Source organism: Falco biarmicus, chromosome 3 (assembly GCF_023638135.1).
Source record: "Falco biarmicus isolate bFalBia1 chromosome 3, bFalBia1.pri, whole genome shotgun sequence".
NCBI lineage: Eukaryota > Metazoa > Chordata > Aves > Falconiformes > Falconidae > Falco > Falco biarmicus.
Genome location: NC_079290.1, coordinates 27,607,241 through 27,635,157, shown reverse-complemented (window position 1 = coordinate 27,635,157; position 27,917 = coordinate 27,607,241). Strand labels below are relative to the sequence as shown.

Here is a 27,917-nt window from a genome sequence, read left to right as displayed (position 1 = left end):
ATTTGCATGGAGAGAGTTCGAGATGCTTGTGGTCCTCTGAATAACTATGTGCAGCTTCACGCTCACCACCATTCATGGATGGATTCTCTGACTGCACAGGCTATCTCGGGGCTCATTAGCAGAAAGGCAGCGCTGCCTGAACGCCGCCAAACCATTTCTAGATCTGGTTTGCATGTCTCGGCATCTGGAGTTTCCTGTTCCAGTCCTGGAGCGCGGAGCAAGTTGTGTGGCTGAACAGCGGCCTGATGAGACCTCGGGCGGCTCGGCGCAGAGACATGTGGTCACCTCTGCCTGGAATGTTCTGCAATTCTGTAGTTGGGTCTCACTAGCTGGGGCCTGTGTTTGTGCACCCACCCAGTGTGGGGGGTCTCAGGCAGCCGCAGGCACAGGAGCAGCAGGAGGGCAGCTCCTGCACACGTCCTGTCCTGGGGCCCAGGCTCTGGAGGAGCTCCTCCATCCTCATTTCCCTTTGTTCCCACCGCAGCACCCCCACCTCAGATCGCTTCCCTTCAATAAATCCAGTCGCTCCACGTCGACTCCCAGCACCCGCCTCCTCCCCATCCTCCCCTAACAGGTGCCGCACGCCTCATAGCAGGGGCACTAGTTTGCAGGACCGCGGTGGCACCGGCACAGCTCTCGCCCCCCGGCAGCCGTAGCATTTGTACAGCGTATCGCAGAGTTAACATCGAGTATTTTTACGGACAGCCATCCAAGCGCCAGGCATCGCTCGGCCGGACTTTGCACGCCGCCTGCATCCGTGCGTCCAGCCCCGGGGGCTTTCCCAGCGGGGGCTGTCTGCCCCGAGGCGCGCTGCCGGGGCGTGGGCAGCCCTGCGCGCCGCGGGACCCCGGCCCGCTCGGCGGTGGCGGTGGCCGGGCGGGTGGGTGGCGGTGGCCGGGCGGGTGGCGGCCCCAGCACCGCTCCCCCCCGCGGGACGGCGCGGCCGCGAGCGGACCCCGGCCCGTGCCGAGGGGCGTGGCGGAAAGGTGCGGCCGCCCCGCCCCCCCGCCAAGTATCGCGCGAGTGCCCCCCCCGCCCCCCCGCCGCCCGCCGCCCGCTGCCGCACGCCACATCCTGTCGGTGGCGCGGGGCGGCCGCGGCCATTAGCAGCCGCGGCGGGGAGCGGGCCGCTGCCGGGCGCGCACGGGTGAGGACGGCGGTGGCGGCGGTGGCGGCGGCGGCGGGGGGCGGGTCCCGGGTTCCCTCCTCAGTCCCGTCCCAGGGAGCGGCGGCCGCCCCTCAGTGCGGCGCGCGGCGCCCCGGGGCGGCCGCCTCGGGGGAAGCGTCCGCCGGGAGGCGGGTCCCCGGTGAGGGGGCGGCGGGGGCGCGGCCCGGGCGTGGCGGGGATGCGGCGCCGAGGCCGCGCCCGGCGAGCCCCGGCTCCTGGGCCGACTTCTCGGCCGGCTCCCCGCCCGGCCCCGCGGGCGCCGCTTGGCAGGGCGGGGCTGGGAACCGAGCGCCGGCAGCGGGGCGTGGGGAGCAGCGGTGGCTCCGGGGCCCGGGCGGGAGCGGTGGCCGTGGCCGAACGCGCTGCTCCCCGTGGGCGAGGCGGTGCTCCCCGGGACTGGGCGCAGCGGGACCGTGCCCCGGCCCCTGCCGGGTATGTGGGAGCCGGGGGGGACGCGGGCGCTGCGCCGGTGGAGCGGGGAGCGGTGCGGTGCGGCGTGGGCCCGGCAGGAGCCGCCCGCCTTCCTGCAGGCGTCTGGGGAGGCCGAGCTCGGCCGTGGGGCGGCTGGTCGCGGCCGGGTTTCTGCTGTTGATGCCTCTGCTCTGTCCTTTCCCGGTTCGGCAGGTGCGGGCTCGAGGAAGAAGGGATTTAGTAAAATCGCGGTCAGCCAGAATGGGGAGATACCTGCAGCGGCGGTGAGGAGTCTGATCGTCTGCCTTACTGCCCGGCCCTTGCCTTGCACCGGAGCCGGCAGAGGAAGATGTGTGTTTTTATCCCTGTGCAAAGCCGGTCTGCCTACCTGCTGCACGGAGCTACCTGCTGAAGTTGGAGGTCCTGACAAAATGGGAGTACTTGCATTCTCTGCGACTTGCAGTTTACTTCTAACTCTGGTGCAAGGGCACAGTTTATTCACGTGTGAGCCAATTACTATTTCTAGATGTTCAGGAATGCCATACAATATGACTTTTTTCCCAAACATTATGGGACACTATGATCAGGACACGGCTGCTCTCCAAATGGAGGTAAGTTCTCCCACCCCTGCTGTAGTATGGAACAACATTTTTTTGTCGTTGAGAAATGGTTTTTGACATCTGTCGCACTGAATGACAAAGCACATAATGTTTAGCGATTAGATGTTTCTTTTAACTTGTTGGAGTGTGTTACAGCTGCTTGGTTGTATAAGCACTCTGTAAAGGGGCTATAGGCACCGTCCCCCCTCCCCACCCCTGCTTTGAATCCTGTGAGAGGAATGCGTGTAGCTCTTCAGAGCTCTGTGGCAGAGCTGATCACATACAGCAGAGGCACCTGACTGATACACACAGGAATTCCTGAAATTCTCAGAGAATATAGCTTACGATATCCTGGCCCACCTGAACTCAGGTAGTGCAGAATTAATGTTTAGAAATTGCTCTTTTTTCTTCTTTTAGCTTATGTTTACTAAGGAGAGGTACCTAAACTTATTCTTAGCACAGCTCTCCATCGTGGCTTTTGTATTCTGTTGTCTTCTGACTGGATGCTGAAACTTGTGATTGAAAGAACAACTTTCCTCTTTTTTCTTTCTTTTGTCGTCCTTTTTTTTTTTTTTTTTTTCTTTTAAACTGAAAACAAACACTCTTCTTACCTGAACTGACTGTAACATATGGCTCCCTTGAGAATATGCCACCTTGTGGAAAGGCTTTGCCGATAGCAATAGCTGTAAAGGGCTAGAGCCTCTCTGGGTGAGAGGCTTGTAAAACAAGTTTTAAACCTGTTTTAATAATGGCTTTTCAGTGGTAAGAGGAGGGGGAACATCTTAACACAGGTCTTGAAAAGCTTTTTTACCGTCTTGTGCTGTGGAGAGAGTGAAACAGAAGTGAGTTGAAAATTAAGTGGTATCTGGTTTAAGAAAAATTTATAGGTGGTATTGGAGGTGGCTACTATTACTGAAATCTTATTTGCATATTCTTTACAGAGCTTGGAGGAGGAGCTTGGTTCAGTAGCCAAAATTTTTTATTTTTTTTTTTTTTTTAGTGTTGCTTGGGATAGTCAGGATTCCCTGTTTGGCCTCTAGCTGCTAGTCTGGAAGGGCACAGGCTTTGGTGTTGCATCGTGTTTGCCAGCCCAGTGTAGACGTATGGCAGAATTCTGGTATCCAATGTTAAGAGACTTGTATGCAAGCAACTGAATTCAGCTGGAGATTTCATATAAATTGTGGTCTTTTAAATTGAAAGGCAGGCTATGGGCTTCAGTTGTAACCTGTACAGTGAATTCTCCAGTCACTGTTTGTCAGGAATGCTTTCTACAGCGTCTGTCACTTTTATCTTGTCAGGTATGCTGCTGGTTCTTACTTGGTGTGTCTTAACTACAACTGTTGAGCCACCTTTTGTCAGTATTCATGCCTTCCAGTCATGATGCTGTTATGACAGAGAGACCACAGAGATGTTTTATTAGGTTGCCATGACTGACTTTTCTGAACTGTCAGTAGCTTGTGCCTAGTTCATGCCTTCTGCGTGGAGGGAGTTCTGTCCAGAAAGGATTCGGTACTTACCTGTTCTCATAGAACTATTTCATAAAAACTGCATGGTAGTGAGAAGTTTTGTTGTTTCCCCTCTTTTTCCATCCTGTGGCCCTTATAACCACCTCTGATCAGGGCAGTGGTTGATCAGTACTCAGCCAACTGACTGAGTGGCTATGCAGAGCAACAGTGTCTATTAGGATTTGATTTCCCTACCCTGTTTCATTTGATTCCTTGTGTCCTGTCATTGCCACTGTCTGGCCTCTAATTTGGTATACCTCACTACTCTAGTGTTGCGCAGACATTTCTAAACTACCTAATGTGTGTGTGCTATCTGCCTGCCTTTTATTTGTGATTCAGCAGTGCTGATTGACTCCTTGGCCAAACTGAGTTTTTCAGACGGCTGCTTTACTGGTGAAAGGGTAAGGAAATTTCCTGCCGTTCTGTATGTAGCTACTGTTTAATCTGTTGCTGGTGGTTAGATGGGAGTTAATAAGGTAAGCTTATGGTGCTTCATGGCTGGGCCTTTTTTCTGAGGGAGGAGGCCAGGATGTACTAATGTCATTTATGCATTTTCATGTGATTCTACGTGGTATTCAGTAATGACACCAGTATAGTTTGCCCATAGTTGATTGCATACAGGGAACTGTCTCCGGATTGTCAAAGGGTTCTGCTTTTCGGGGAACTTACTGTTGCAGCAGGGGAAGAGGAGCTATTGAGAATTGGGAGTTGGGCAGAGAGGAACCTAATGAAGTTCAGCAAAGGCAACTGTGTAAGATCCTGCGCTTAGGGAGCAACAGCCGCTGTACCAGCACAGGCTGGGGGCTGACCTGCTGGAAGGCAGCTCTGCAGAGAGGGACCTGTGAGTTCTGGTGGATACAGGTTGCCCATGAGCCAGCAGTGTGCCTTGGTGGCCAAAAAACCCAAAGTGATCCTGCGGTGCATCAGGAGGAGCATGGCCAGCAGGTTGAGGGAGGTGATCCTCTCCTGCTCTGCCCCAGTGAGGCCACATCTGGAGTGCTGTGTCAAATTCTGGGCTCCCCAGTTCAGCAGAGCCAGGAAACTACTGGAGAGGGCCCAGCGGGGGGCTATGAAGATGGTGAGGGGACTGAAGCATCTCCCTGATAATGAAAGGCTGAGGGAGCTGGGCCTGTTTAGTCTGGAGAAGGGAAGACTTATCAATGCATACAAATACCTGAAGGACGAGTGTCAGGACGGCCGTGCTCTTTTCAGTGGTGCCCAGTGACAGGATAAGGGGCAACGGGCACAAACTGCAACACAGGAGGTTCCACCTGAACAGGAGGAAAAACCTCTTTGCTCTGAGGGTGACAGCACTGGGACAGGCTGCCCAGAGAGGGTGTGGGGTCTCCTTCTCTGGAGACATTCAAAACCCACCTGGATGCAACTCTGCAACCTGCTCTGAGTGAACCTGCCTGAGCAGGGGGTTGGACTACATGATCTTCAGAGGACCCTTCAACCCTGACCATTCTGTGACTCCTGGAATATTGTTTGATTTCACTCTGCAGCCATCAAGAGGCAGCAGGTTGGGAGGTGGAGGAGACTTCTATAGTTTTAAGAGCTTGAATTTTTCTGTAATTGGTAGTCCAGACTTCATTCATACCAAAGCAAGAATTTTAATAGCATGTAGGTTGAAACTTTTTTCTTTTGATCATCAGTAGGAATGCTTAAAGGCTTTGGTTTTTAATTTCATCTCACTCTTTCCCCTCCCCTCCCCACAGCCTGTTCTCAAGACTGGGCATGGTCTTAGGATGTAAACACTGGGTTTTGAGGTTGAGCCTCGTAATATTTTCCTCACGTTATCTTAACTGACTTTGAGCAAGCTGCTTAATTGTGCAATCCCAGGGCACATGGTAGAGACTTCTTCAACCAATACAAGCATTTTGTGCAGAAAGGGCCTTGATGTTAGTCCTGGTTTCTGCTACAGTCCCCTCTGGAAAATTCTTCCTGTTACTTATTTCAAATGTTTACTCCCAGAAGGAACAAATATTTGTCAAGGGGACAAGTCTCACCTGAAGGTGAAGTTCACACTCCAAAACTGGTAGCCCTCTATGTCTTACTCTCAAGGCTCTGCAGGTGAGTTCTGCTGTGGGAAGGTTTGTATAACTAGAAGAGCTGTGCTTTCAGTCTGCTGGAGTGCAAAGGCTTCTGTATAGTTTCTCTGCTTTCTGGAAAGGTGTTAAATTGGCATTTCTGAGTGGTGTCCTCGTAGTAATCCTCCAGGAGAAGTTGATGTGGAGCCACTGTCTCAGGTGGTGGTTGTTCTCCAGGAAGTAAACTAATCTGTGGTTTTGCATTTCTGCCTCATGTGTCAGCTCTTCATAGTGATGTGCTATAAACCGGAACACTGAACTGATTAGAGCAGGAAAAAAGACTTAACTCAGTCTTAGAGCCTCTGCTATGGGTGTTCTGGCTAGTGATTATAGTCCCTCTGGGTTTTTTTCTGCAATAGAAAATTCATAATTTCCAGTTCCTCCCTCCATTCCCCCTACTTTATTTTTTTATTCTGAGCTTTCAACCTGGCAGATTGAGTTTAGGCTACTTGAGTTTTACTTTATATTTGGGTTAGTTTTGTTTATACAACAAATAATGATTTTAGGAAAGTAAAACTGCGTGACTTTGTGGTGTGAAGCTTTGTGTACGTTAGCTAAACAGCAGCGTGACAGTGGAATGTGATTATTTGCAGATGATTACGGTATCTCCATCTCAGAGCAGGTTAACAGTAACGCTGCTTGTGTTACTACTAGCTCAGATTGGGAGACCGAAGGTCTGGGGTTTGTCTGTTGAGGAAAACAGATGAACACAGAATAAATAGTTGGTTCATTACAGCTGTAGTTGAATAGGTGTAACTCCCCCTCGTGGTCATCCACAAAACCAAGTCACTTCTAATTCCGAACTAATTCCTGCTTTAACTGTCCTGGAATAGGTTGTCAACATAAGGCATTATTCCAGCAAGGCAGAGAATATTACTGTGTCATAACTTTTTGTTCCTATTTCTTAATGTGTTCGGCTGTTCTGGAATGTGTCCACCATTGGCAGGCCCTTAACACTTCCTGACACTGGTAAGATCTATGGGTCTGTAGAAGTGCAAAGGCAAAAGGCTTGCCAGCGAGTTTTTGAAGCAGACTATACAAAACCCTGGAACATGTCCGACAGAGAAAAATAAAGTACCTGAGAGAGACTGGAAAAATGATTCTGTAGTGAGTTTTCCGTTCACTTCTGAGTTCATGACCACGTGCCAGAATGTGTGTGTATGTCTATGGAGAGTTCAGTGCAACTGGCTGCAGCAGGAGGAGAAATTGTATGAGAAATAGGGTTGGTTTAAACTAACAAAACCAGTTTAAAGTGGGTCAAGGAGTACCTTTAAAAGCTTAATACTGAAGTTCTGTGAGTTAATTTTTTTTAATGTAATCGCTTAATTTCCTTCCACTAAATACAAATTTACAATTAATTCAATATGAAAGTACTTGCAAAAACTGGAAACCTGGTGTCTGGCAAGCTTAAATCAGTGTGTATATATGTGTATGTATACACACAGAGAGGAGGAAGCTGTCCACCTTTTGTAGGCTGGGAGTTTTGGGGAAGTAAGTGCTATTCTTGCAGAAGGTTGTTACTGGGATGTTCTGCAAAATAACACAGTTGTGAATTTACTGAAACCTCTGCAGACAGGCATCTTGCCTCTCCCTCTTACCCCATATGAGCAGTGCTTCGTGTAATATGTGAACCACTAGTACTTAAAACTTGAAGTTTAAAATCTTCAAATTTTGGTAGCTCGGGTTCAATTAGGAAAACAATATTATCTATCTGCTTGGAGTTATGTTTTGTCCCTGATGCTGCCTCAGAGCCTATGTTGGAGAAAGAGTGCAAAGGTGTGGACTCTGATCCCATGGAACAAGCACAGGGGGCTTTTTAATTCATGCTTTGCTTTAAATGATTTTGCTGTTTCTTTACCATATATTGCCGGTACTAACAGGCAGGAAAGACGTGGAAAAAGTGGAAAATGTAGCCTGATGTACGTCACTTAGTTACAAACTGAGGTAACTTTTCTGGGTTGTCTGAACAAAGTGATGGTCACAAAAGATTTTGGTGGTGCAACAGCTAAATTGCTGCTTGTTAAATGAAGGCTGGCAAATGCCAAAGTTTTGGGTTTTTTTATGGACACTTCATATGGATCAGGGGAAATACAAAGCAGTATGACTGCTGTGCTGGGTAAGTCTGTAGAAATACAGAACAGTTGGACATGAATAATTCTGTTTTGAGCATCACCATGTCACTTGTAGAAAAGCTTTGGCTAAGGGGTCAAAAATACATAAATTAGACACATCTGTGTCATTTGTACAATACGGTGGAAATTTGAGACATGTATTTTTGGTTTTGTGCTCTCTTGCGCTCAGGTGTTCCAAAGAAATTTAAGTTGTCTTTAGCTCTTGCAGTAATACATTCATAAACCATCTTTGCTGATTCCTGTGGGTATGCTAAATTACAGCCACTAAAAAAGAGTGTTTGTTAGCTGTAGTACTGAGGCCCTTCATCTAGTGTCATTAGTTAGTGCAGATTGTCTATTTCAACAAGGCCGGCAAATGTGTGTAATCCTATTGTACTAGTGTACATATAGTGTAATCCTATTACAGTGGCTTCAAGCATATCAGTCATCTGCAAAATCTAACGCTGCTTTGTCTGAACAGCATTCCTTGTCTAATTGATAATGTAAGTAGTACTGCCTTGCTCCTTGTTCTGAAAGGATGCTGCTTAGAATGCACGGAGGTCCAAAGTAACACATGCTTCATGAAGAGAGGGTATTCAGCCTCTGGTAACTGGGGTTCATTGAGACTGCTGACAGCGTGATTCCCAGAGCCTCATCTTTATCCATGTTCGGAGGCTATGTTTACGCTACCAAGTAACCTGGTGTTAGAGGAATGGATCGCTAGGTGAGGTTGTTAGCACATTTCTTACCTGTCCGCTGCATGAGACTGAGAGGTTTCAATCTGGACTAGATTTACACCAGTCCTACTGTGCATGCAGTCTGAAGTTGGCCTATGGAAGGCTGTCTTCCAGATCTTTCTCAACAGCAGACCTTTCTGGAAAACATTGTAGTACACTCCTGTTGGTGTCCTGCAGATTACTGTCCCTTCTGCAGTGTCCTGTCTAGTGTTCAAGTGTAGCTGCAAGCCCTGGTGTTTTCCAAGTCTCATTGTGCAGCCTCCATCTCGGACACAGTCTTCTCCATGTTCATGTGTGAAGTGTGCTCACTGGCTAAACCAAGGCACCATAAATGTAGAGTGATGGGCTTAGTCCTGTGGCTGTAGCCTACTCCAGGACGCCTGTGAATGAACAGAGTTGTACAAGCTTTCCTAAAGCTGTTTATGTAGAGGAGCAAAACCTGGATGAGCTACTGAGTTTGGAACTGCTTTGCCTTCATTGACAGGGGGCAGTTAGGGCTTGGGTGGGAACACATCATCCTTGGAGGTGGGGAAAGCCAGTAGTGGGTATAAAGCTTTCAGACATAGAAAGGTGCAATTTCAACATCATCTCCATGTTTTACGGAAGTGGCTGTTGCCCTGTGGAGCCTTGCTTCACCTGGTCAGTAACAATTCAGATTAGGGAGGACAAGTCTGCTGAGGGCGATGTGGCGGCCATGATTTCAAAGGTCATTCTTCAGACTATCTTCCTTTGAATAGCAGACAGGTGGACAAAATGGTATACCGTTGTGTGCAGGTGGCCCCCATGCTGTTTTCCCTCTGCTGTCTGTGAGCTACCAACATGTGTGGGATCAAGCATCTCATTAACAGCTCACATCCGCTGCATTGGCCCCTGGCAGCTCCGGCAACTGCAACTTTATTGTCTTGCAAGCCTTGGTGAACCACCAAGATACATTTGTGGACATCTTTGTAAGGCTCATGATGCTTATGTCTTCTACAAATCTAGCCTAAGAATGGAAGAGGATTCTGATGCTTTCTTTCTGAAGAGAGCTTTGTGATGTTTGTGTGCCTTCCTGCAACTGGGAGATGCTGTTTGTCCATAGCGCTGCATGGGTCATAAGGCTGTATGGAGCCCAGGCCCTTGTTGCATGGAGGTAGAGTGCAAGTTTAGTTTCACATTTGTGAAATGGATGTGAAGTTCAGGATGACAACTTGGATGCAGGATGCTATGCCTTTGTTGATAAAGACCACAAAAAGCAAATTGTCCAGGAAAGGAGTACGTGGGATAGGGCATGTGGCCAAATGTCAGTGCTTTCTTTTCCAATTTGACAATGCAATGATTAAGGGGGTGGGAGTGTCTGCACCACAAAGCTTGCTGCCTTTTTCTCTGTCACCAGTCCTTTAGGGCAAAGATGGTTGCTTTGTCTCCCACTGCCTTTTTGAACGTTCTCTGTGTGTTGTGTGCAGCTGTGATTGCTGCATCACAGTAGTAGTTAGGTTGCCAGAGGAAAAGATGCATGTGTGCCCTCTTCTCCTGAACTGCATAGTGGAGATAAATGGAGACTTGCTTTCCACTTCGCTATTAGAAGAAGGGGAGGTGAGCAGAGAATCGTAAGAGCCGTGTAAGCAGCTACTGTAAATGGAGGGGGAGAAACTTGCTATGATATAGAGGCACAGGAGACAGGCCTGTATAATCAAGCTTTGCAGCACAGAAAGGATGACCTCTTACCAAAGATATCTGCTCCTTTCTGTCCCTGTATGAGTCAGACAAGAGCTTCCTGGGGAGGAAAAAAAACCCAACCAACAACCAGCCATCTCTCCTGTGCTTAAACTTCTGGTAAATCAAGTTCTTTCAGAGAATAACCACATCCTTCCCAGTTTGGCCCACGCTGTATTCCCAGGAGGGCCTGCACAACCAGATTTCTTCAGTCTCAGTAACTACTGCCACAAAGCCCTTAGTGGCCAAACTCTCCACATGGTTATCCTGCATACAAAAATTAAAAGCAGCTTAGCTTTTCAGAGAGAGACCGTACCTATCCAGCCTCATGATGGGCTAGCAATAGCTGGTTGCCCAAACTCTGTGTCCCAGATCCATACTGTTTCACATGAGCTAATGGTCTTGGTAGGAGGTATAAGGTGCACCGTTTTAAGCAAAGCTTAAGAATCCAGCTGGGTGGGGGGTCTCTCTGGAGAGTATGTCTGGAGCTACAGACAAAATGTTATATGCTGAAGATTAACGTGGACCACAGATCATAAAATGAAAGGGCAGAAGAAAAGGTAGCCTTCAAGGTTTTATAACAGGAGAAATAGGGAAGATAATGGGGAGCAAGGCACAATGGCCAACAAAATGAGTACTGTGGGCTAGCAGTAAGGAAACACTGGCTAGTACAGGCACTCAGAGCTGGGGAGAACAGGAGGTGTCCCAGCAGCTACCTTGCTGTGTTGAGCATGCTGCCTGCCACCCTCCCTTGGGGTGCTTAGGTGCCTGTGGGTGGGGGTGAATAGCTGTTATTGGTAACGATGTTGGTATTCTCAAGGATTGGGCTGACATCTTACAGGCCTTCATGCATCTGCTCTACTGGTTGACGCTACAGTCAATAGTTTGGCAGTTCTGGAAGAAAATGGGAGTCTCCTGTGGAAATTGCCATGCCTGTCAATGTGTCTAAAGCCTCCTGATCATTTAGCAGTTGCACAGCAGGGTGGGCCAAGAGCTGCCCTGATCCTTTTCCATGTCATTGGTGGGCCTGTCGGTGACTAGCCGCACAGTATTGTTTCTTTGCCTTCCCCAGTGCTACCTCAGCCATGAGGTGCTGCAGCATCGCCTCAGGGGTGACTCCCCAGGCTGCATGCTGCCTTTTGCCTGCAGCAGTCTAGGAATGAGATGCCGGGGGAAGGGGTTGCGTGGAAGGAAGAGTTGCCATTGCATATGCCTGTTAGGAGGTGGATGCATCCTCCTCTTTATCAGAGGCATCTGTGAAGAAGAAAAGCAAATGTGAGTCTTTGCCTGTGAGGTTATGGTATAGTAACGTGGCTTGTGAGCTCCCTACAACCCCTGGCTTCTCAGGGGTGAAGATTTCTGCAGTGTGATGGAGGTGCTGGGGATGTACCTTTTTCTTACTAGACTGGCTTCTGTGAGGGATGGGTGAAAGCTCACACCAGGTTGTCACACTGAGTAGAGGTAAGTTGTTTCTGTGTTAGAGCAAGCAATGAGCTGTTGGGAAACTCTCTTTGATCTCACTAGCAGGAGGAAGCAGAGTGTTTAAGGTGTCAAGGATTTGGGTGGTGATTTTGGAGGGATAGAGGAGAGACTGCATGAGGCAGTGTGTGCAGAAAGAGGTTTCTGTAGTAACATCATTAGCTTTGAGAACCCTTTTTTGTATTTGGATATCTTGCGTTTGGAGGAAGGAGGAGGTAATCATAAAGTAATGGGGTAAAGGAATTAGTTTCCTTCCTTAACGGCTGCCTCATTGATCCTTTAGAATTTGGATTTCTTTAAAAAATATTATTTAAAAGCAAGTTGGTTTTTTTACCTCTCTGGTTGTGTCTCAGAATAAGTACAAATTAAGAGTAAATAGAAGTTAAAGTAATTTAAATAAGATGTTTATGTATGTCTACAGAGCAAAAATCTATAACTGCCCAGGTTATAATTGTTTTAGACATTTTATCTTCATAAAAATAAATAACAACAAAATTGCCACAGGAGAAATACACCTTTGTGGAAGATAAGAACTGTTTCCTCACAAACACTTAGGAATGAAGCATCATATTTTTTTCAAAAAGAGATTTTATGCATATCTTTTTAAAAATCTTAAGTACTGCTTTTCCTATTACAATAATGATCGACTCTGGATAATAATAATATTTATTTATAAATTTTTTTGAAGCTGTAGTGAAGATGATAGCTATAGACGTGATTTTAAAGTGGAAGACCTGGTTTTCCATTTTGCGTGCACTCTGATCTTCCCAGAAGCAGTGACTTTACAGAAAATTACTCTGAATCAAAAATTACGGCACATGGTGGATGCTAAGTATATAGAAAGTTGGCTACATGGTGGAAGCTTCCCAAACACAAACAGACTGAGGCTGCCATCCACTTTTCCATTGTTCTTTTGAACTTTCTCTGGTTTGTGGCTCAGACTCTCAGGTCATCTGTTTCTAATGCTGTGTCTGACTTGTGTTGGTCTGTGCTCCTGTGTTACAGAGAATTCATTCAGAAGATCCTGTCTTTCTTGTCAACCCATGTACTTGACAGAAGGAACTTGTGCAGATTTTCTAGGGACTAGAAGCCATTCTATTTGAAGTTCGGGAAAGTGTTTGATACTGTACTGCATTAGTGGGGAGGAGGACTGGTTGTCCCTTCCAGGCTGAGTTGGCAGTGACAGGTAAATCTCTGAACTGCAGATGTATGGCTTTCTGGCACAGAAGGGTCTCTTGCTTTTCTCTGTTGAACCTGTATCACCTTATTTAAAATACTTAAATAGTAAGGATCCCCACTTGCTCTCCCATGAGCATACCAGTCACTGAGCTATTGCCTTAAGCTCTACAAGACTGCTTAAATTTTTATTTTGCAGACTGGCAAAGGAAATGTGTGAACATGGATCTGTGAGCATTCTGAGTAGTCTGTTGCATAAACTCTGCCTTGGAGCTTGGTGTTAGTTGCTACCTTTTGGAGATACGTACTGTTTGATTACTGCTCCTCTTGAGCATTTTCTTCTGGCTGTGAGGTTCTCTCTGCTTCCTCAGTTCTGTGAGTGGTGTTGTGGGGTGCCTTTCTGTGTAGACACTGGAGAGGGAAACTGCTGTGTGGGTTTTGTCAGGTGTCTGGAAGTTAGGCATTGAAAGTTTCTGTTGCAATACCCAGTCCCCTTTGTGGATCTGACTGTTGATTGCTTTACTGCATGTCCCAGAAGACTTGACAGAAGATCATTCCTGTCGTGACTGAGATTTTCCTGATTTAGTTTACACATGAAGTAGGCAAGGAAAAGAGTATGGTGCAGGGTTACTGCTCTGGTAACTTGGGTGGTGCTGTTCCGCTAAGTGTGTCTCCACATTCCGAAAGACAGGAGGAAACATGAATCCGGTCTGACTTTTTTTAGAACCAGAGCAATAATGACTTCTACTGGAATTCCCTTCAAATGAGCTTTTTTATAGATAACGGGCAGTCTATCAACAGTATCACTGGTAATACATGGCAAATACAAGAAGAATTTTAAGATTATTTTGAGGTTCTTCTGCTACCATGGTCCAGATGTAATGAAGCTCTGTCTAGACTTCACATTTGAGGGCCAGCAGTGTACTTTCCTTCAGTTAATATGTATTTGTCTGTCTTTCATGCTTTGTATAGTATATATGGAGATAAAACCATATGTAATTTAAAACTCTGTATAAATAGTTCAATTCCGTAATGCCTGGGAAAACTCTCATGTTTGTTTTGGACTGTAAATTGCAGAGGCTGAAATATCTATAATTTAGGTTAAGCTATAATTTAGGTTAGAACCACAAAATGCAGTGAATTTTGCTAATAAGCTATTTTGGAAAGTATTGGAATACTTGTTTTTTAGTTTGCTTCAGAATAACTTCTTGGTGGGATGTAACATCCCTGTTTATATTGTTTCTAAGCTTTGCTATAGTTAAAAAATACAGGGATATATGTATTTTCATTTTGTACTTAAAAATACTTAAAGGGAAAACACGGAACTGAGTTATTTAACTACAAAAGGAAATTCTGTAGTTGCTAGTTAATGCAGAATGGTCTGGAGCCCATAGAAGTAAAAAGCAGAATGGTTTCCTTTATCTGTGTATGTGTCTGTGTATACTGGCAATGGCAAGTTTAGCACCCAGTTGTGGTGTTGGAATAGGTTTTTAAAGTTGTTTGGGTTGGTTTTAAGTGCATGAGAGCTTTGCTGCCCTACTGTCCTTTGAAAACCTTCCCCCATGTGCTTTGTCCTTACCCTGGTTGGATTTCTGATTAATATTCCCATCAAGTTTGAAGAGCTAGTGTGAAGGTTCAGATCTGAATATATGTATCACAATATATTGCATGTGTAGGGGTGAATGATGGTGAAGAGTTTGCAAATATATTTGTAACAAAATCACAAGTATATTGAATGTTTAGATGATGAGTAATTCAGCTCACTGAGCAGCTGTACAGCCTGGGATCTGAACTGATGCCTGGGTAGTTTACCTGGAGACAGGTGATGCAGTTCTGGGCTACCAAGTCTGCACTGCATAGGCATCTGCCTGCTTGTTGGTTAGTCCCCCAGCCACGGGAGTTTACGGCACAGCATTTTATAAGATTGACTGCAGTTGCATTATGGGTATGAGTCTGATTCATGGCCAGGGCAGAAAAAGTGCTCCTGTTGAGTCACAAGGTTCAGAAAGGATCCCCTTGTTTTCTAAACTCCTCAGAGAGGATTTGTCTAGGTGTGACTAGATCCAATCCTAGTCTCAGACTTGGTCAACAGTTTAGGTCTAAAGGATTACATGTACAGTTGCTCATCAGAGTCAACGTTTGCCTGTCAGAGCCCTCTCAGGGACTTTCAGTGAAACGGTTTTGCAAAGTTGAAAAAAATAATTATTTGTTAAGGTGATAGATACAAAAAAAATCTGAATTGCTGTTGATAAATACACTTACTGCAAAAATCAAGCTCGAGTTCAGAGCTTAGTGCTTTTTGTTAACAATACTTTCCCAGGTAACATCTGATGTAGTCAGAGGCACAGGCCTTACCAAAGAGGTGTCCCTGCTTGGGTAGGAGAGTGGTCTAGGCCCATCAACCCATCTGGTAGTTGGAGTTTTCATCCTCAAAATGGAGGATTCTAAATGCCATATTTAAAGTCATGGCATGGTGAGACTAGGACAGTTATTGTGTGCCCATTGGCCCTTGGCAAGGTTTGTCAATTCTGGAAGGCCAGTGGGGCCCAATGGTTCAGCACGGGGTGGGGGATTCAGTACAGATGTATGGGGGTCTTTCTGGCTTTTAATGAAGCAACATCAGGCTGTGAGGCCCCCCCACCTCATCCCGGGTGTCACTCAGTCGATTTGAGTGTTAGACTGCACCCATCACATCTGTTGTGAGGTAACCGTGTCACTCCGGTGACTACTCATGGTAACTTCTGACATTGGTACCAACACCTCGGGTGTTCCACAGCTGCCATCTGACTTTGCCTTGTAAACAAATGATGATGCTCCAGGTGCTTTGTACTACTGTGGGAGGAGCAGGCTGCTGGGAACAGTTCAGCCTGTCAACTGTTGCAAGTGAAGCTGTCCCCATGCTTTGTTCTGAGCCTTTTGAAAGTTCAAGGGCGTGTGTTGCCTTTGCTGTTCAGTTGAAGGATAAAGATGAAAGCTTGTATCTTTGCTAGCATCTTTCACGGCAGAACAGCATTGTTTGGTCTGCTGGCTTGTTTACTATGTTTCTCATTCCTTTTTTTTTTTCCCTCTTCTCAGTGCCTTGACCTCCAGATAGTCCTTGAGTAGGAGACTTAAACTATTTTGTCTTTCAAATTACGGGGATAACCTCCTTTCTACTCTGATGAAAGATTTCATTTTTATCTCTGTAAAAAAAAAAAAAAAAAAAAGTAGTTGGATAAGCTCTTAAATTAAACATGACTGCATTTGCCTCAATTCTGCTGTGAAAGCTGCGGGAAGTAACGTTGCTTTGTTCAAAAGCAGCTGACTGAAAGCCAAATTAATGTGCTTTTGATGATTTTTTTTTTTTTTTTACCTCTGTCAAATCAGGATGCACTAATGATGCATATTAAAATTATAGGTATTCATATATAAAATATTTTATTCTTATCAGTGAATTTTAGAGGAAATTTAGAGTTGTAGAGGAGTTACCCATGTAATTTTAAGTCAGTTTAGAAAATACAGATTGACTGATAATTGCTGCTGGCAGCAAAAGTTGATGATTACCCACCGTTCAGGTAGTAACATGGAGTATGTGGGCCCCCAAAATAGTTCATACCATCGTCATTAGTAGTTTAAAGGATGGTTGACATTGCACTAATGCTTGAAAGCTGCACCCACATTTCTGTTCTGCAGCTCTGCTGTTAAGTATCAACTTCTAGCAGACATGTAGCAACAAGATGCTGACACTTAAACTGCCTTAGCCTCCTGCAAAATAGTTTCTAAATCCTTACATACCAATTTTAAACTGTCTTTAACTTGCATTTGATCTAAATCCACCCATGTAACTTCCAGTAGGAAGAACCTAGTCTTTTCTCAACATTGCTTTGAGTCTAATCGATCTTGAAAATTTCATCCTTCATTTTGTTTCATGTGTTAGTACATTTATTTCTCATAATGTAATTAATTGTGCACGAATTAGAAATTGGAGATTCTTGGCAGCTGATTCACTGTGGCCATCAGCAAATTACCACTCTTGCCAGCCCATCTAGGACTTGTGTGAAGGCATTCATCTCTCTGGGTATGATGGTGATCTCATTTGCATCCAGTTGAGAATAACTACTGAAAATATAGTGTAGGATTAAATCAGCTGTGCCATACTTGTTCGATGTTTTTAATTGAAACTGATTATCATTATAAAAACGGCTAAAGATACTGTGAAGATTAGTTGTTAGCATAGCTCTGTGAGTATGAAGAGTAATTACTGCCTGTTCTTTTGAGACTATTTATATACACCATGAGTGACAGTGGCTGTATTTCCTAAATATCACATATGAAAGTGTATATGTAAAATATATTGTGCTTAGGTTTTGAGGTTGTACTCTAATTCTGTAGAGACACTTACTGGATAGTAGTTGTATTTAAGTCTGGCACTGTAAATTATTAATCATTAATTGTTAATTAATTAGTATCACTAAAGTGTCCTGTGAGAAGCAAAGGAGTTGGACTTGATGATCCTTATGGGTCCCTTCCAATCTGAGATACTCTGTGATACTAATTATTAATCATTTAGGGTCTGTGCTATTTCCTGTGAAGCAGGTAAATAGTTTCATGAATAACGTTGAGACAGTTGGTGTCTCTCATTGTTTAACTTATTTAACGTCAGTGTTAAGTAGATTAGCTAAGCTCCATGTTTTAACTTGGTTGTTAGACCTCAGTGGTCAGGAGAGTACGTTGTTACTCCTAAATAACTGGCTCCAATGGCTGAACAACGGCTCCGATCCTCTGTGTATCTCAGCAGTTCAAGGTATTTCCTGTCTCTTACAATCAAGGTTTACCATAGCTGGTATTAACAAAGACCTTGATATTTGGATACATGGTTTTCTATGTTATTTTAAATATTTCTGTGACATTAATAAGCAGAGTACAAGAGAACATTTTCACTTTCTTGTTTTGACATAAGTTAGTAGTTATTGTATATCCCAACCCAAGAGATGTCTGATCATTTCTGGTAGTACTTTTCTCTGCGATAAAACTGAGATGAGGTAGGACAGAGCATCTGCACTGTCTGCCTGGCATAATGAGCTTGTTTCTGTTGTGTCTTGGGCTTGTAAACCTGCTAAGCCCAAAACAGAGAAGCATGCTGAGCATGAGATTCATGTACAGGTCTAGGTTGCAGTTTACTTGTTGGCAAAGCCTCTTTTAAGAGCATGTTTGCACATAGCTGTTTGTTCTGTACTCTGCACCATTTGTTTTCACTTGTCTCAGTTGTTTGTAGGACCACACCATAACTGGATTTCTAAGATAGTAAATCCTACATTCTCTATGAAGTATGTCTATGTTACATTTTCTCCAGAGGCGAAGCCAAACTAAGGTGTTGGTGCATTGTTCAGTGCAGAAGATGTTCCTCTCACTGGCTAGTGATGTTCTGCTTGCTTTGACTGTCCAACTTATATTCACGGTCCGTCGTGGGTTCATGATTGCTTCAAGGGGTTCAGTTCAGACTGTTTGGATGGGGAGGTTTCTGTACAGGGCACATGCCCCTTGTGCTCTGCAGTGACATTGCAGTGGAGAGTTTGCATCTCACAGTCCTCAGTTCTTCACTGCTATTGCTTAAGGCAGTGCCTCTGCTGTTGTTACAGACTATGTCATTTTTGGCTTGACAGCTGCCATGAGTTTGTTGGGGTTTTTTTGGTAGATTGTTAGTGTATTCTAGTTTGCCTCATATTTACTGGGTTTTGTTTCCCATTGGCAACAAGAAGAAAATTTATATTTTAGAACTTTTGTTGGCTTTTTTTTTTTGTGAGGCTTCATTCTTGGTTTTAAAAGAGTCTGTTTTCACTCTATTTTTAGCAATTCCATTACCAAATCTGCAGGTTTTCATCTCTGTTCTTTATGAGATAGAGCAGTGGTTGCTAATGCTAAAAATGCCTAGTGCTTAAGTTTCCTGGAAAAGCTTGTTTTGTGTGACTGTGTTACCTGCACTTCCTGAACTTCCTGAAGAGGAGAGGGCTATGGTACTAAATTCTGAGCTTAATCCCAGACTTGGATGCTCAAGACACTAGTGTGTGCATGCAGTTTACCCAGCTAACCACTTGAGTAAAAAATGGTTGGTAGTTTGACACCCATGGTCAGATAACACAGCCTTGAAGCAACCGATTCTTACTGTCAGTGAGCTTGTGATCTTGGCTTTACACTCTTTACTTACAGGCCATGCAGCTGAAGGAGCAAATACTTTGTTTTTCATAAGATTTTGCTTCCATGGACTGTCAGGAAATGCAGACATACTATTTTCCATAATGAAACATTTCCAAATTGGCTAGCTGGAAGCAAAGCCCACATTTAAAGGTACCTAATTGTTTGCGGAGTTCCAGGCACAATTCACAACCTCTTTTGCTGTTCTTAAATGGTGAAAGTAAGCAGTTTCTGAAAGTAAATCTGTACTTTACAAACCCCATTTGTGTTTGCTTGAAGTGAAGTTTTACGCCCCCCCGCCCCCCCTCCCCCCTGCAATTTTTTTGTTGAGTTTTTTTGCCTGTAAAATCTGTTGCAGTTTTTTGAGGGACTCAATACCTTTGTTGAAAGGGATGATTTAGCCAGTATATTATACTTCCATTTTCAAAAAGGCTTTCACATGGTTATAACCTATGTTTTTTAAAGAAGCTATGCTGGTAACCCAATGGGAATGGGGACTTTCTTTTCCAATGCCTGCCTAAAGAACAAGAAGAAAATTAGGAATACTTTTTTTTTTTTTCACAGTGAAGAGTATGAAATCATTAGCTGATAGTTTCATTCCAAATAAATGACAACAGTGGCTCCCCCTACTCATCAATACCAAAATTTCTGATATACAACTAATTCATGAATGATGTGGAAGAGGGAAGGATAGTGAATTTGCTGAGGAAACAAAATTGACTAAAGGATTGCAGAAAGGTCTTGTGATAGATAAAATTGAACAATAAAATGGTAGGTGAGATTTAGGGTTGGTAAATGCAGAATAATGAATATGGGGAAAAATAACCCCCATCATCCATACAAGTAGATGAGCATAGTATTACGTTAGTTACTGTCACTCAGAAAAGTGTCTTTGTCACTGTGGAAATGTGAGGTCAGTGTGCAAAAGTAGTTAAGGCAAATAGAAGGCAAAGTATATTATGAAAGGAGTAGAAATCAAAATTTAAAACATTATTATGCTAATGTGTAAATATAATATGTAAATAATAGTAAGATGCCAAAATGACATGGAAAAAGTAGTGAGTAATCTGTTAGCTGTTTGTCCAAACACAAACTAGGCTGCAAAACAAGGAACTACAATAAACAAATTAAATGCAGTATTTTCTCAGCAGTGCCTAATTAAATTATGCAATATAACTTACTGCTCTAGTATTTTACAAAGGGTATACGTGTCAATGATTGAAAAAGGGATTAGATGTGTTCTAGGCAGAAAAGAGATCTGTTGGTATCTTTTCAACATGGTGGTGGTATTACAACCTGCAGCTCGTTTCCTAAACTGTTGATTGTAGGAAATGGGGAGGGATGTCAGCTTGTCTTAAACACCCTGCTCTTGCTACCAGCTGGGGTAAGAATGGAGTGGCCAGCTAAATGGACATTTGGTCTGACTCAGAAGGTCTGCTTGTGTTTTCATAACATCACACTTCCTGCTTTTAACTTGTCTTCATATTTTCAGGTATCAAAAGGTAAATCCTTTTAGCAAGCTGAAGGAAATGTTGTAACAATTACTCTTGGCAGCCAAGTTCTTGGTTTTCTACTGTGATTGTGTTACAGGCTGAGCATAGCTTTCTTCCTAAAAATTTGCAGGTTTTGTATTTATCTGTTAAGGCAGTTTTGCATTTAAATAAAACATGTTCTTAGAACAACAGTGTTTAGCGATGACAACATGCTGTAGTAGAACTCTTGCAAACACTTGATTTTTGCTTGTGATTATCAGCCTTTAACATAGCATTATTGCGTAGTGTTTCTTGTGATATTTTAGCTTTTAAGTATCTTCATGTAACAGAAACTCTGTTAAAATGATAAAGGTTGGGTATATATCCTGACTTTCTTCACCAGACGTTACTTTGTTTATACTAATTTTCTGTATCACTGGAGCAAGCTTACAATTTGTAGTCTTCTTAGCTATGTTGGAAAATGCTATTTAAAAATTGTTGTTTACTTACCAAAATAGCTAGTAAAATATCTCTGTAGATAAAGTTGGTTTCATAGATATGAATTTTGGGGGTTTAATTGTTACTTTCTAGAGAAATATTGCTGTTTTACCTAAGTCTGCAAAAGTTCTTGACTGGCATCCCTAAACTTGCTTTAGAAAATGAATTTTATTTTTATCAACTGAGATGAACTGTAAGTGACAAAAAGGAAGGTTTCATAACAAGCAAAACAATTTCTACAACACTTAATTTCAAAAGTAAACTCATTTTTTATGGGAGTTGTATATGACTACCCAGGCTATTATCTTTGTTTTATCCCAAGTGCCAGGAAGAACAGAGCTAACATAAATTAAACACCGGAGCAAATACAATTTAATTGAAAAGAAAGTAAGGCTCATAATTATGCAATGGGAATTTAATTCATTTAGAGTTAACTCCTGACTGTTTCTGGGTTTTTTTCTAAGCTGAAACCACATAGTATTTAGGAAACTTATGGAACTCGGGCACATTATACCAGAGCTATACTTCTCCCCTTGTCATAAAATACTCAAGTCTTGGGTTCCTGCAAAGGCAGCTCCAGAGCAGAGTGGGGATCAGACTTCTGTGTGCCTTCTGTAATGGCATCTGCAGATGCAGCACGCAGCCAGAGTGCTCTGAAGGATAGTGCCAACATATTTTTGGTTTTTCATAAAGCATTTTTATGTTATTCTTGTTCTGCCTTATCTTCTCTTTTTCCCCCTCCGCCCTGTGGATTCCTGTGTTTATTACAAAGGTCCTTTGAGGATCTGTAGGTATTCCATTTTGAAGGGGAAAATTTTTCCATGTCTTCTCTTTTAAACTGCATGCTCAGTAGCAAGACTTGGTCTTTGGGTATGGATGTATATATATTTGGGATACTTAAAAGCTGACGAAAGTAAGGATGCTATTCTGGACTCAGAAGTTAATCCTTCCTTTACCAGTCACTGGTTGAATACTTGAGAGACATAGCTGTTAATGGCAAAGAATGAAATAAAATTATTCCTAAAGAAAAATCTTAATAAAAGCTTTACCTACTTCAAAAATTTCACGCAGTGTTCCTATTTATCCATACATTTCAAAGTGTGTTAAAAATTGTTCTAGCTTGTGATGTGTGAATTTGACTATTTATGTAGGATATGGAGATTCCTTCCTCCTGAAATACAAGAAGTGTTTTGTCAAAAAGCCTACTTGAAAAAGATACAGGCTGATGTGGTCCTGCAGGTGGATTTCACCCTCAACTGTGGGTTAGTTACCTCAGAATGGTGTTTAAATTAGCTTGTTTTACTCTCATGAGCTGGATCAGGAATGTGTACCTGGCATGGCAGACAGGATGGTGAACGGCAGCCTGCAATGGATCCAAAGGCTGGGGCTTGTTCAAGAACCAGCAGGGTCAGAGCCTTTCAACACACGTATGCCCCACCAGTCACTCTGTGCTTCCTTTTTGCTGGGCGGTCTCTGCAGGCTGGGTGAGCGGGATGGAGGAGCCCATCCGTTGTGCACATCCCACCGGCCTGCTGCCCCAGCGCTTTTACCTGGGTCAGATGTTGGCACACCGTGGAGTGCTCTGTGTCATGGCCATGCCTGGCACCTCACGGCCCTAGCTCATCTCTGATCCGGTATCCACGTGCCCAGAGCCACCAACAGGTCACTAATGCATGGTTGGCTTCTTCAATTTGATTTCTGCACGTGCTTGCTAACATGAGGGCCTGCTCGCGCAGCCCACCAGCACCTCTGCTCCCTTCTGTTGGCCCCGCTGCTTTAGACAAACAGCCCACTTGGTACAGGAGTGCGCCAGGTGATGCTGTCAGTGTGTCATTGCTTGTTTCCTTCAATAAGCTGCCCTTATAACGATGTAGCAGTTGCAAAAATGACCAACAACAACTGGTTTGTCTGAAGTATGCACACACAGGAGTATTTCAGCTAAAATAATTTTCCCTAATAATAAAGTTGATAAAATGTAGAGAAGGAAAGTAGGTGGTTTTTTTTTTTTAAAAAAGCCTGTCTAACAGTAAGTAGTAGATTGAATTAATTGGGGGGACAAAAGATGCATTAAACTTAATTCTGTGAATTCTCTAGTAAGAACAGTCAGCTCACTGCCTGGTGCTTGGTAATGCAGGTGGAGAAATTCTCAGTCGTGTAGTTTGAAATGCAATGTTTCAGAAGTGGGGAATAATGATATTTGGATCTCGTTAATCAAACAAACCCAAACCTCTCTAGCATGAGAGATGAGTGCAACACACCATTTAGGATTGAAAATGTAATTTAACAGGAACTACAGAGTCAGACACAGCTTTGAAAATCTCAGGGCACTTATTTAGAAGCTGACTGGTGAACATAGGAATTTAATGTCTTGCCCTAATTTTTAAAAATCTTGGGCCTTCATAATACTGTTCAGATTTCTAATATTGTCAAATAGGAAAAACCAGGTTTGAATAGTTGCAGATTGGCCAAGATTCTGGGGGAGAGGCTGTGCTAGAAGTGCTAAGGGAGCTTCTCACTGCTGGGGCCACCAGGTTTTGCTCTTTCATAGCTGCTGAATGAACACTATTTTCTAGTGTGTTTTTTTATTTCTAACCTACAGGGGAACAAATGTGAGCCCTAGTGACGAAAGTTAGTTTTGATGCCTTGAATTGCCTTTTTAAAGTTAGTAACCAAGGCCTTTTTCTTCCCCATAGCCTTTTCTTACGCTTATGAATCTCCACTGTTCACCAGACGTCCACACATTTCTGTGCAGAGCCTTTGTCCCTGCCTGCCTAGAGCAAGTTCACGTGATTCACCCTTGTCGGAGTCTCTGTGAGAAAGTGTATTCTGACTGTAAGCAGCTGATGGACACTTTTGGAATCACATGGCCTGAAGAGCTGGAGTGTACCAGGTGGGGTATTTTTCATGTTGGCAAGCGGTGAGGGTGATACTTCGTATTTGGCCTAGACCGAGTTGAAAATCTGGGGCAGAACGTTAAATACCACCTTGCTGTAGCTTCCTCATCACTAGTGACTCTTCAGTACTTAGGCATAGGACTATTTTTTTATTAAAGCTTTTTCATTTTTCAAATGTTCACCTGCATTTTCTGCTTGTGACTTTCTTGCAACAAGTTCTGCAGCAGTTCTTTCCAGTATTCAGATCCCTGGAAAAAAATAAGCTTTTTGCTGTAAGTTTTGTAAAAATTAAAATGTTAAATGTTACAGCATGGATTTTGCTTTGGTTTCTGATATCTAAACTAGGGATAGTCATACTTCCTTCATGGGGGTTTTGTAAGAAATTGCTCATAGACTAATGAAATACAAAATACTCTGTATTAGAATGGACACAGAGCATTAAATAGTAGATACCTTATCTTACTCTTAACTGTTTAAATGTGCAAGTTCAATATTGTGTTGCTTTTCTTGTACTGCCTGCCAAAAGTATCTTTTTTTTTTTTAAACGTCACCTTTTTCTCAAAGATGTTCATGTGTCTGTTCCAGAGAGAAGACAGTTAATATTACATTTGGGGAAAAGATGAGTCTATATATATTAAATGGAAACTGCTGAAAACACTCTAGTGTAATCTTCTTGAAATTCTGACCTTCAGCTGCAGATATTTATAAATGATTAAGGCCAGATGGTTTTTGTTAACACACATCAGAGCAAGAAGTACAGGAAAAGAGCAGAGAGTAGAAATTCAAATCATTTTTCTAACCCCCATGCAGCTGCTAATCTGTGATAGGGCTTGAGGAGAGCTGGGACAGTAGTCCTGTGCCATGATCTCTGATAGAAATCTGTATTGGGGTGAATATGACAGATGGCATTAATGCCATTTCCCTTAGCTCTGCAGAGAAATTGAGGTTGTGGGGTTTTAAAACAAGAAGACATGCACTTTTCCTGTCCAGTGTGAGCTTCTGTGCGACAGTAGTGCCGCTCAGCACAGCAAATGTCTTCAAGAATTATTATGAAAAATTCAGAAAACTACAAGTGAATCCAGTTATTCCATATATCTTTCAAATGACATTTTAAATCAAATTACAGTTTTGCAGGAACTACTGCAGCTCTAAGTTGTTCTGTTACTGCTAGCATTTATTGAAAAGGAACCTGCTGTGTTCCTGTGTGAAATGATGTCTCCCCAACAGCTGATACGGAGAAGTCCGCGTAATGCAGGATGTTCTTACAACAGCAGAGATCCTGCTGCTGGAGCCCATGGAAGAGGAGCTAGCGTGACGTTGGGCAGTAACTGGAATCCTGAGATTCACTCTTGTATTCTTACAGACATACATCATGCCTATTAAGACACGGGTGAATAAAGTTCCCACTGTTCCCATGCCTACTGGTCTTGGCCCCATGGTGGTTAATGAAAGAATCTGCTACAGAATCAGTTTTCTTAGGGATTAGTCTGGATTTATTTGGATGGCATGATAATGCAGAGAAAAAAAGAACTGAATTTTTTTTTAGCTCAAGCTGAGCTTGTAAACTGACATTGAGGGACACTTATAATAGTGTTTGTTAAAAGCTAGAATGCAAAACTTGTTCTTTGTAAATATATGCTTAAACTTGGAATGCATATAAATATAAATCCCATTTTGAGTAAATGCTTGCCTGTTTGACTTCTACTTGCATAATCTAGTTTGAAGATATGTCCAACACTGCTAATTCACATGAAAGTCACATACTGTGTCCAAATAAACCCTTGAGCAGTTGGGTCATGGGCAATTTTTAAATTAACATTATGAAGCTAGAAAAAAAACCTGGTGAAATAGTGATAAATTTTTACAATGCTTCTATTTTCTGCTTTTGTCTTTTTCAGTTAGGTAGTTTTATTGTTCTTGACAAATACTACTGTAACACAAAAAATTATAATAATGATGTATAGTCACCAGTTAGTTCTGGATACTGTCAGCCTTCTTTCTTTGTTCCTTGACTGAAGCTTGCACTTTGAAAAGATTGCTTGTTGTCTGTCTGTTGTTAGCCAGATTTAAAAACCCCAATTATTATAAATATTTTCATGTACATATGTAAAAGTTTAGTAGCATTTAAGATTCTGAAAAAACAATTACAATTTTGAGTAGCGTTTCATAAGCAATAGAATGACAGCTAGAGAACAACGGTTAAATAGCTATGTTTGAATAGTCTTCTAAACTGAAAATACTTGAAGTCTGTCTTTTAAAATGCCACCTGATTTTTTTTTCGTATAATGTACATTTTGCATTATCTAAAAAATTTAACAGTGCTTGGAATCAGATTTTTTCTTCTTTCTAAGAAGTAATAATACTTGAAAATGAGGGTATTAAGATATGTCTTCTTCTGCTTATTTATGTAGACTAGTCAATTGTGATGAGGCTTTTCCTGCCACTGCTGCTGTAACTGCAAATGTACATGGAACTCAGAAGACCCCAGGCCAGACCCGGAGGGATTATGGATTCTGGTGTCCACGACACCTACACACTACCAATGGACAAGGCTACAAGTTTCTAGGAATTGATCAGTGTGCACCCCCATGTCCCAATATGTACTTCAAAAATTATGAATTGGATGTTGCAAAAAGCTTCATCGGAATAGTTTCAATCTTTTGTCTTTGTGCTACGCTTTTCACATTCCTGACTTTCCTGATTGATGTTAAAAGGTTTAGGTATCCAGAGAGGCCTATCATATATTACTCTGTCTGTTACAGCATAGTCTCTCTAATGTACTTCATCGGATTTTTACTTGGGAACAGAACTGCCTGCAACGAGGCAGACGATAAGTTAGAGATTGGTGAAACAGTTGTTCTTGGCTCCCAAAACAAAGCCTGTACTGTCCTTTTCATGGTTTTGTATTTTTTCACTATGGCAGGAACTATATGGTGGGTGATTCTTACAATCACTTGGTTCCTTGCAGCAGGAAGAAAATGGAGCTGTGAAGCTATTGCACAAAAGGCCATGTGGTTCCATGCAGTCGCGTGGGGAATACCTGGTTTTCTAACCATTATGCTCCTTGCAATGAACAAAGTTGAAGGGGACAATATCAGTGGAGTTTGTTTTGTGGGTCTGTATGATCTGGATGCCTCCCTGTACTTTGTGCTTTTGCCGTTGTGCCTTTGTGTTTTTTTCGGTCTCTCTCTTCTTTTAGCTGGTATTATTTCTTTAAATCATGTGCGGCAAGTCATACAGCATGATGGCAGAAACCAGGAGAAGCTAAAGAAATTTATGATCCGAATTGGAGTTTTTAGTGGTTTATACTTGGTGCCACTTGTAGCACTTCTTGGATGTTATGTCTATGAACTGGTGAACCGGAAAATCTGGGAAACAACTTGGGTGTTTGACCACTGTGACCAGTACCATATTCCTTGTCCTTATCAGGCAAGTAGCAGTTTCCTTTATAAATAATATCAGAAAGTTAATTGACAGAAACCCTTACGCATCACCATATCTGCCGTGCAGTTCTTAAACTATGCTCGCATTAAGTCATCAGTTAAAGAACATGCAGTGATTAGTTGCTTTTTAAGTCAAAATCGGTGGTATGATAATTTTGCTTTGAAAATTTTCACTAATCCAGTTGATACCACTCAGCAACTGAATTCCAACTCACAGCTCTAAAGGGAATATAAAATCTTTACAGTATTTGAACTTCATTTTACAAATTGCTTTGGGGGGAGGATCATTCTTCACAGTATCTGTTCCTAAATTTGGGTGCCTAGCTCAGTATCAAAGTACCGAAGGTGAATTTTCATCATTTTCAGTTGAAGCTGAAATAATGATTCTTGAAAATTGAGTCTAAATTGGATTTAAAATGTTGCTTATAACCACAGATTTAAAATCACTTTCATCTTTTTTTCTTCAAA

The 27,917-nt window shown here is 43.1% G+C and overlaps 1 protein-coding gene across 3 annotated transcripts in view; it reads left to right on the top strand.

Annotated features, from left to right (window-relative positions):
- Positions 1-1,033: 1,033 nt before the first annotated feature.
- Positions 1,034-27,917, top strand: part of FZD6 (frizzled class receptor 6) — a 35,032-nt gene continuing 8,148 nt past the window's right edge. The window contains exons 1-4 of one of the 3 annotated variants that reach the window (XM_056332076.1): positions 1,034-1,147; positions 1,793-2,190; positions 23,806-24,002; positions 26,418-27,435. In XM_056332076.1, coding sequence (XP_056188051.1) covers positions 2,011-2,190; positions 23,806-24,002; positions 26,418-27,435 — 1,395 coding nt within the window. In that variant the 5' untranslated portion in view covers positions 1,034-1,147; positions 1,793-2,010. Of the gene's footprint in view, positions 1,148-1,444; positions 1,601-1,792; positions 2,191-23,805; positions 24,003-26,417; positions 27,436-27,917 lie in introns of those variants that run through there. The other 2 variants (XM_056332077.1, XM_056332075.1) reach the window with 2 other exon arrangements.